The sequence below is a fragment of the Fulvia fulva genome, chromosome 5 (assembly GCF_020509005.1).
Source record: "Fulvia fulva chromosome 5, complete sequence".
Lineage (NCBI taxonomy): Eukaryota > Fungi > Ascomycota > Dothideomycetes > Mycosphaerellales > Mycosphaerellaceae > Fulvia > Fulvia fulva.
Genome location: NC_063016.1, coordinates 1807872 through 1816942, shown reverse-complemented (window position 1 = coordinate 1816942; position 9071 = coordinate 1807872). Strand labels below are relative to the sequence as shown.

General features: G+C 53.6%; 3 protein-coding genes across 3 annotated transcripts; 2 read left to right on the top strand and 1 right to left on the bottom strand.

Moving 5' to 3' along the window:
- Window positions 1-1538: 1538 nt before the first annotated feature.
- Window positions 1539-4486, top strand: CLAFUR5_05857 (uncharacterized protein; the record flags this gene model as incomplete). The annotated part of the gene is made up of 4 exons (XM_047905005.1): window positions 1539-1714; window positions 1806-2691; window positions 2744-3035; window positions 3090-4486. The coding sequence occupies 4 exons, from the start codon at window positions 1539-1541 to the stop codon at window positions 4484-4486; spliced, it is 2751 nt and encodes a 916-aa protein (XP_047762632.1).
- A 257-nt stretch (window positions 4487-4743) lies between these two features.
- On the top strand, window positions 4744-5436 carry CLAFUR5_05856 (uncharacterized protein; the record flags this gene model as incomplete). Its single annotated transcript, XM_047905004.1, has 3 exons — window positions 4744-5094; window positions 5145-5212; window positions 5247-5436. The coding sequence occupies 3 exons, from the start codon at window positions 4744-4746 to the stop codon at window positions 5434-5436; spliced, it is 609 nt and encodes a 202-aa protein (XP_047762631.1).
- A 459-nt stretch (window positions 5437-5895) lies between these two features.
- On the bottom strand, window positions 5896-8787 carry CLAFUR5_05855 (uncharacterized protein; the record flags this gene model as incomplete). Its single annotated transcript, XM_047905003.1, has 1 exon — window positions 5896-8787. One exon carries the CDS (start codon window positions 8785-8787, stop codon window positions 5896-5898), a length of 2892 nt encoding a protein of 963 aa, XP_047762634.1.
- Window positions 8788-9071: the final 284 nt, after the last annotated feature.

Here is a 9071-nt window from a genome sequence, read left to right as displayed (position 1 = left end):
TTCACGTCCGCGTGGCAGCCATCTCGACAAGAAGCAAAACCAACGCTCACAGTTGCCGAGGCCTGGCCAATCACTAAATGTGCGAGTAGTCCTGAGCGTTCACCGTCATCTCGGCAGGATGTTGCTGCACAGCTGCACCTTAAGATGACTATCAATCTACGCCACCACTGTAAGGGCCATTTGTGGGGTTCTGAGCAGTGTACCTCATCAATGGGACGCTGTGCGAGGTCGTCTCAAAACAGCCAGATTGATGCCCTCCTGAGCCCTACACAACAAGACCTTGCATCCGCGGACCATGACGGGTCGGTGGGCCGACATCAATCGCCTTGCCGCTCAGCGAACATGGTAGTGCCCTTTCCCTTCGAGCGGATTGAGGTCTTTGACCCGGTGACCGAGATCTGCCTTTCTCCTTGCCCGCGGCAGGATAGCCTCGTACTCCGCGATGACACGAGAATTATCCCCAGAACACGTCAGCAGGTGGCCAGCGAACCGCTTCTACTGACAGCCGACGATTCGAACTATACCAGCCTCCTGACTGTAGACTTGGAACATCCGCGTGTAGATATGGAGCATATTGGCTGGCGGTTCGCGAACGAAGGCGGGTCAGCGCACCAGTCTCCGACGAGGCGTAAAAGGCGTGCACGGATCGTGTGTCCATGACTGATGATGTTGAGTGGACTACATGGTGCCGTCTGATGTGGGAAGGCGGCGAACCTCACGGTTGCCTGATTGCCTGATTGCCTTGCGGCCGCATTACGGCCGAGACACTGTTGCATTCACGATGGATGCGCAATTTGTTATGTCCCGCATTCCTTTGAAGCAAGGTGAAGATGTATTTTCATGGCCGTACGCACCGGCATGGTAAGCGATCTCATGTGTGCCCGTGTGAGCGACTAGTTGTAAAGGGGCGGCCTCACAAAAACGAAGGGTGCGGCAGAAAGCCTCGCAAAAGTAGAGGCCAGTGCAGCGGGTGGCACACATGTGCATATGCGCTGCAGGAAACGCGAACCTGTTGCCTTCTTCCAGCGTTACTGTCTAGTTCGCCCCCGCCTCCGGGCAACGAGCTGAGCAATTCTTCGCATTCCGCACACCGTTTGAGCACGCCCTGTTGCGCCTGCCTGGTTCGCAGGAAGAACGATAACACGGCTGAGAAGCGCAGCTCCAACGCAGTTCCGTGAGGCTTGCTATCATTGTCAGCCTGCATTGTCGCAACTCGTGCCTAGACGGGCAACACCGACATCGCGGCGTCCACGTAGCCACCAGGCGCAGCGCTCCGGAACTTGGACCCTTTGCACGCGTTTCTACACTCGCGGCCAGTCTTCTCCTGCGAATGCGGTCGTTATCAAGGAAACTCACATCCGACTCATTCTTTGCATCAAGGTGAGGTTCGTGAATGTGAGGCAAAGGTCGTCGACTGAGCAGACACACAGGCCGCTGGTGCCGAAAACCACCGGGAGCCTCGGAAGCTGACTTGGTGGCTCTAGCTTGTCAACCAACACCTTGTGCATCGGGAGCAGCGACGACCACGCCAGTCTGATATGAATCACAAGGATCCATCATTTCCTTCATCGAGAGGCCAAGACCAGCGTCGAAAGCACCATGGAGTGCCACTTGAGCAATATGCCCGTGCTGGTGCGACCGATGCCTTCCGGAGCGACTGTTGTCATGCGACAATCTCGCCACAGAAGGCAACAGGGCATGGTCGTCGCGAGATGTACGTAACGATATGACGCATCATCGATGCAGCCTGATACTGGCCCTGCTGCGGCCTCCCGTGACGCCCACAGAGTACTGACAAAGCAAAGGACCAAGGGTGCATATAGCCCAGGGCCCACATACGATTCTCCCTCTGAACATTCTTCGGAGGAGGAGCTCATGGAACTTGATGACAACAACAATGCGTCTTCAACGGACTCAGACAGAGGCGAGAGTCCTCGTGCCAGTACCACTGCCATCTTGGGTCGATTATCATTAGATCAAGCTCGTAGCGGCAACACAAGTCCGCAACGACAGCAACAGCGAGGCATCTTGAGCGCCGCGGGCCATGTCACCAAACGTCGAGCCAGTATCGAGCTTAGCAGGCCAGGTGGACGACAATCGCTGAAATGGTCCGGTGGTGCCAAAGTCGCCGAAGCACTGCGGAGCCCTGAAGTACCGCCTAAGCATCAGCGACGAAGTCCATCAGATCGGCTCAACTTTCATCGGACCACGTCAGGCGAAGGCCTCGGAAGACGGATGATGGAGGCCAAGTGTCATGTGAGCCCGTTTGCTCAAAGTCACGAGAGACTGAAAGAATTCCCTGTCCGGAATGACTCCGGTTATGTTCCACATCCTTCGGGAATGAATACAAGCTCTTGTGTCCAAGGTGCCTCTGTGTCTCCAGGTGCTTCTGTCTCACAGGGTATCGCAGAAGATGTTGGTCAACTACGGTCGAAAGGACGAAAACAGCTGCCTCCTCATGGTCGATATCCGGGACTGATCCTCCAGCCCGACAGCTCCCCGATCTCCCAAGAACAGCTTGCTGCTGAGGTGAAGGGCATCTATGCTGGGCTTGTGATGGTGGAAGCTAAATGTATTAACATTGATGCTGCTCAAGCGGCCGATCCTAATTCGCAACTTGGAGCAGAGCAGTGGCAAGCGTTGATAGCATTACACCGTACTCTCCTTTACGAGCATCACGACTTCTTAATGGTATAGTAGTCAGGACGAATCACGTTAACAACAGTCTCTAATCCCATCACAGGCCACTCAACATCCGTCTGCTACACCGGCACTTCGAGGTCTTGCCACCAAATACAGCATGCCTGCGAGAATGTGGAAGCACGGAATACACGCATTTCTGGAGGTCTTACGCCATCGCCGACCTGGGAGTCAAGACTACATGCTCGCCTTCATTTATCTGGCCTATCAGATGATGGCCTTACTTTATGAGACTGTCCCAACCTTTACAGATACGTGGATTGAGTGCCTAGGAGACCTGGCGAGATATCGCATGGCCATTGAAGAGGAGAAGGAAGCTCACGCCATATGGGGAGGTACGTGTTCATGGCTGTGACCTCGCCCATCCTGTACACTAACGTCCTGCTCAGGAGTGGCTGCCCGCTGGTACATCCTGGCTTCCGACCGTCATCCAGCAATCGGTCGCCTCTACCACCATCTTGGGATATTGGAGAGACCCAGCTTGCGCAAGTTGTGTCTGTACACCAAGTCTTTGACTTGTGTCATACCGTTTCCAAACGCACGGGATTCACTATTGACACTGTGTAACCCAATCGTCCAAGACGAGCACACAGTGCAGACCAGCTTTCAATCAGCCGAAGCTCGTATCGTCACGTTTCACGCCTTGAACTATACTGGGAACCATGAGCGTGTCATCGACCTTGGACGCTCCGATGCGCTTCGCCTTCTGGTCGAACAGCCTACGAAGCTTCGAGAATTTGGTGCCTATTTCGCCATCACGAATTCTGCAGCGATTCTTGAATATGGATCGCCTACCAACCCATTGGCTCAGCAATACTCCATGATCATGAGTACGGTCATGCAGAAAGGTAGACCTTCTGGCTCATCCAACCACCCTCCCTCACCATTCGGCAACAACAATGACACGCCCGACGCCCAAGCATTCCTTTTCGGCACATCTTTCTGGATCGATAGTTTCAACCACGTCTTGCAACAGTACAACTTTGCCACCATCCTGGACAACGCTCTCGGCTTCCTTCACGTCAATCTTGTCTTTCTGCATAGTCTGCATTCTTTACGCCTCCGCCTACTTAATAGTCACCCCCAACATACGTTTCGGATGCCGTTCAGCACAGGGCGGTTGTCTTGGTCTGGTTTGGCGTCGTTCTTGAATGCTTTGCTACAGCATTATCCGATCAGTGCTCGCATTCTGGAGTGTTCCAGGCAAGGCGTCTTCCTGTCGCGCGATCCAAAGGTCGCGGTCCCTCCACTGAGCGAAGACTACCTCATCCGGGGCCTCAGCTGGACTCAATCCTACTTCCCTGCGGGTCTGTTCGACGCTCAATGCGAGGATGATGGAAGGGCTATCGAGACTTCTGTTATGCAGGATGCCAGAGCTGAAAGAGTATTGTGGCTGGCACTGTACCTTGCCTTCCACACTGAGGATCTGCAGTACAACCTGAAGACGAAGACTTTCTCAGGTGGTAATCCTGCTCGACCACAAAGCCATGCAACGCCGGTCCACTCTGCAGAAGCGGATGTCACTGTAGTATATACAGACCAAGTCTCCTCGGCCGAGTCTCCATGCTCTCGATCTTCGCGGACAGCGTCCTCCAGCCCCGAGAGTGACGACGGCTTCACGCTCGTCAAAGTACCCAATTCACAGCAGGGAAGGGCGTCGCCGCGTGAGACGAAAGGCAGGAACGTGAATGCTTTCGGAGTTGCTCGGAAAGGCGGTGTTACAGGTGAGGAGCGTCGCTTTCGGGGCGTGATGGAGGATATACGTATGGGCGGCTCAGGACAGTGACTGGACCGGGCTACTTTCTATGCTTTGCTTCCTGAAAGTTCTCGGTTTTGTGAGTATGGTCTAGTGTGTAATGATGTACATGAATCAGGGCCATCTTCTCCAGGCGACGATATCGGTCCCCTCGGTCGCATACCTCCCCTCTCCGACCAGCAGGATCAACACCTGCAACTTCTGCAAGACACGCGGTTCGGACCGTTGCATCATGTATCGCATGCATATGAGCTCTCCAACGCGTTCGGGGCATTTCCACCATCACAATGTTGTTCCAGCGTCGAGCTATCGTAAGTACAGCACGAGCGCTCTATCCAAACGTCCCACGACCACCCACGACTCTACGAGCATTCTCTACGACACCGGCAACCAGGGGCAAAGACTCCAAGGTCTCGCGTGATCCTCCCAAGCATGAGATGGTCTACTTCCCCAAGCTTACCTCGGAAGTGAGAGCCTTCGGACAGTTCAGGAAGGTGTTACATACCGGCCTCTACAGTCAAGTCGTGACGATGGAGGTCCCAGTGGGAGGTGACATCGGTGACGAGGTCCACACTGTCGATCAAGTCCTGATTTTCACAGGTGGTGAGGGGAAGGCTACAGTGGCAGGCAAGGACCAGGCAAGTGGGAACTAAACGCGTATGCTTGGCTTCCCGCTAACAAGAGGCAGGATGTGAAAGCATCAGACGTCGTTGCTGTACCAGCAGGCACACAGCATCAGTTCATCAACACCAGCACGTCGCAGCCACTCGAGCTTGTGACAAATCTACAGTCCAGCAGAGCACGACCCACAGACCGTCCACAAGACGAAGGAAGGGGGCGATGAAGAGGAAGAGAGCGGCAAGGACGAGGCGCCAGAGTGGTTGCAGCAATCAAAGGATGCGAATGAGCAGAATGGTCTGGTCAAGGAAGAAGGTGGACCATACGAGAATGGCGATGATGGAAGACACCAGATGTCGTAGGAGTACAGAACTTGTAAGCTATGACACTTGGAATGAACACCGCTAGTTAGATATGAGACGATATGAGGTATTGAAAGCAGAATCCCTATTTTCAGAGTACATGATTAGCCAGCGCCGTTCCCCGAAGATACTGAGACACGACTCAGCCATTGTGGCTATCGCGAGGAACCAATTCCCATCCGAAAACAATTAGCCAGCACCCTTTCCCCGAAGATACACAGGCACGACTCAGCCATTGAGGCTATCGCGAAGAAACAATCCAAATCATAATCCCAGAAGCCAGTCGATGTTGTACATATAAAGCAGAAAGATGCCAGTCGTTCTCAGCAAGCGTGAGATGAGCATGACACAGCTCGGTTGGAGCTGGCCTCTGTTGGAGACGAGGACTTGGTAAGTGTTTTTTGAAAGAGTGTCGTGCAAAGAAGGTGTCGGTCCAATCTTTGGTGAGAGCGTGTGTTGTTAGACGTAGTAGAGGGTGTCGCAAACTCCTTGAGCGATGGGTTGAAGGCCAGCCGTGGGGTTCAAATTGCCCGCAGCGTCCCGTGCGAGGTGAAGTTCGGCTCTGTCTGCTGCGAGTCGGGCAAGATGAGTGGGAACGGGCCACTTGGTGTTGTAGAGACCAAGGTGATCGTCACGGAAGACACTGGACAGGCGTTCCAATGCGTTCGCGAAGGCGTTGGCTGCGTTCTGAGCGTTGGCCGGATCAACCAAAGCACTTCGATCCTCTTCGACGGCTGCTGAAGCAACAGAGCCACCAATATGTTTGATAGAGACAGTAGCGGGCGCTCGTGTGTCCTTCGCCAAGCTGACGTGTCGCAGCGAAGCCTTTTGCTCACGCATGGAATCATGGATGTTAGTCGTTCTGAGGACTGTGGTAGCCTTGGGTGTTCGACCAGCATCGGTCCTCTGAGCAGTCGCCTGTGTTGGATCTGTAGCACCGATGATGCTCCTGTCTTCGCCGACAAGAATGTATGCTGCCTGAATCCGCTTCTCTGCAGAGAATTCCTTCAGGTGGCTCTCAAGCTGTGCAAACTCGCGTGCAGCGGTAGCAGTCGATACTGTATGAACATCGGGTGCCTTGCTCGGCTTGACACGGAGCGCGAGCTGAGCACCATGCTCAGCGGCATGCTTGTGAGGCATCACGCCGGAGCGGAAGACGGTGATGCGGTGCTTTCGTCCACCCTTTGGCTTTCCAGCGTGTGACAGAAGGAACGCGACCTTGCGCATTGGATCCATCAGCATTTGATCGTCGACATTGACCAGCGAGATATCGGTGTAGTACTCCGTGGCACTTTCCATGCTACGAGCGACGATGGAGATGAGGAAGAGATCGCTGCTGAGGGCGCCATCCTTGTTCTTTGATATTGGTGCAATATGTACCGCCACAGCCAGGTCATAGACTTGGCCCTTGTCAGGATTGTGAGGCAAAAACATTGCCGGGTTGCGTAGACGCATTCTGTGCAGCACATTACCAGCAGGAGACTTCGATGAAGCGGGCTTGGATACCAGCTTCCCTGAATCGATGTCCTTGTCCAGCTTCTGACCAAGGGTACCAGCGCCAACGATAAAGCTTTGGAGCCCGACAGCCATGTCACATATGTTCTTCAAAGCCTGATAAATACGCTTGTTGTGCTGGCCGGCTGGGATGGCTGCGATCAAGAAGTGCTTACGATCCGGCCGTCTTTCCTTTGCGAGCTTGCTCAGCTCCTCGGTCCACTTATCAATGAGCCCTGAGTCAGCAGGATCGAAGTTGAGCGACAAAGTCTTACACTCTGGCTCGCAGTCCTTCACTCGTATGTGTTCGGCAAGGTCGTGCTGTAGTTTCGTCCAACTGCAGGTTTCAGCACGCTCCCCGTGAGCCATAGTGACTTCAACGAAGAGAAATTCCGGCTTCATTTCTTTCGTGTAAAGGCGCTGGAACTGGGTATCCAAAGTGCTCGCGTCAGGCTTTTTGATCGATTGGGAGACGACGTTGTCTGTGATCTCTGTGTTCTCGTTCGTATTGGCAGTGGACGTTGTTGCCTGCCCGAGTTCTACAGCTGCAGCCCCACGTTGTGGTCTTATACCCTGCTTCGTCTTGATGCTTTGCATGGGAGTCAAGGTGCATAGCTCCGGTGGCATCATGACTGGCCGCTGCATGGCACCAAGGTTGAGTGCAGGCATGTAAGGGAAGAGCAACATGTTGGCTTTATTGTTCGGCCAGTCCTTGTGCTTATGTTCTGGCACGACAGCATGTGACAGGTCGCCAGGTATCTCAGCTATAGCTTTGGTCTGGCTGGAGGTCCGGACGAATCTGCCTCGCAACGTAGAGCGCATGTTTTCGAGATAGAAATCATCTGAGTCAGAACGTGGCTGTCCGAAGCGGGTTTGCAAGAAGTCCGACACTGGTCCCATCGGCAAAAAGGAGTTGGTGACTGACCTGCTCAACATGACCACCTCGCCTACAAAGTTGATGCCGAGGATTCGAGCAGCACCTGTGACACGCTTGAGACCTTGAAGGGTCTCGGTTCGCTTATCGGTCAAATCATAGAACTTGTTGTCGTGACGAACCACACTCTCCGAGCTGATGTACTCCTTGGTCAAGAAAGCGTTGACCAAATCTCTTGCGGCATTAGACTGGAAGATGTTGTTGGCAGTGAGCATGAGACCCACAAGATCGCGAAGGCTAACTTCCTTGGTATGGATCTTGACCTCAACCTGATAGAGGCGAAAGTCGGTGATCTTCTCAGACCCAACCTTTTCGTTGATCTCTTTTTCGAGGACGTCATATTCTACATCCAGCTCGTTGTTGTCATAGGCCGTGTCTTGCCACAACTCGACCTTCGACCACCTGAAGCGTAGGCCATGGGTCTGACGAAGCCTGTGATCCTCTGGCAGGTACATCCGCTTGTAGTCGTTGCTGAATATAGGCCGAGGATCATCGGGCCCCGACGACCGACCAGAGAGATCATCGTGTCGGGTTCGGTATGGATAGCCTTTGGTTTCGTACACCTTCAGAACCGCACGAAGACCTTTCATTTCTTTCAGCACTTCAGCCGCTTCTGGATACGCCTGAGGATCAACGAGAAAGCGAGTCTTACCACCGACGGTAGCCCAGATGTCGAAGCCATTTCCGCCGAAGTGCTCTCTCGCGTACTGCACCATGCACTGGCTGATGTATGCTTCTTCGGCTTTGGTCAGTCCAGATCTGTCCACGACCTGGGCCGCCTGGTCGATTCTTCCAGTGCAGGCAGTGTCGCAGTACAAGAAGGGCTGCTGGACTCCGAACTTAGTTGGCTTGAAGACTTCGTATTGGGTCTGGACATCGATTCGGTCGATGTCATGCGCACTCTGGGGTTGTTGTGTGTCCATTTTGACAGACAGATTCCGGCAGTAGACTTGGTGTTTCTGAATCTTCCTGAAGACTGTGATTTCCAAAGAGGTAGGAGGAGGGGGAAAGAGTTGCAGGTCAAGAGCTGATTGCAAAGCTTGGTGAGAAGAAAGTCCTGAGTTGTGACGAGATGGCTAATCTATATGGGTCACGGCTCAAAGAAGCTCGTGTTTGCTTGGGAGAAATCGCTGGAGCATGGCAGCTTTGATGACTTGTTGACAATCAGAGTGGAGAAAAGAACCATGTTTGCAACGAGTGTGCCAGA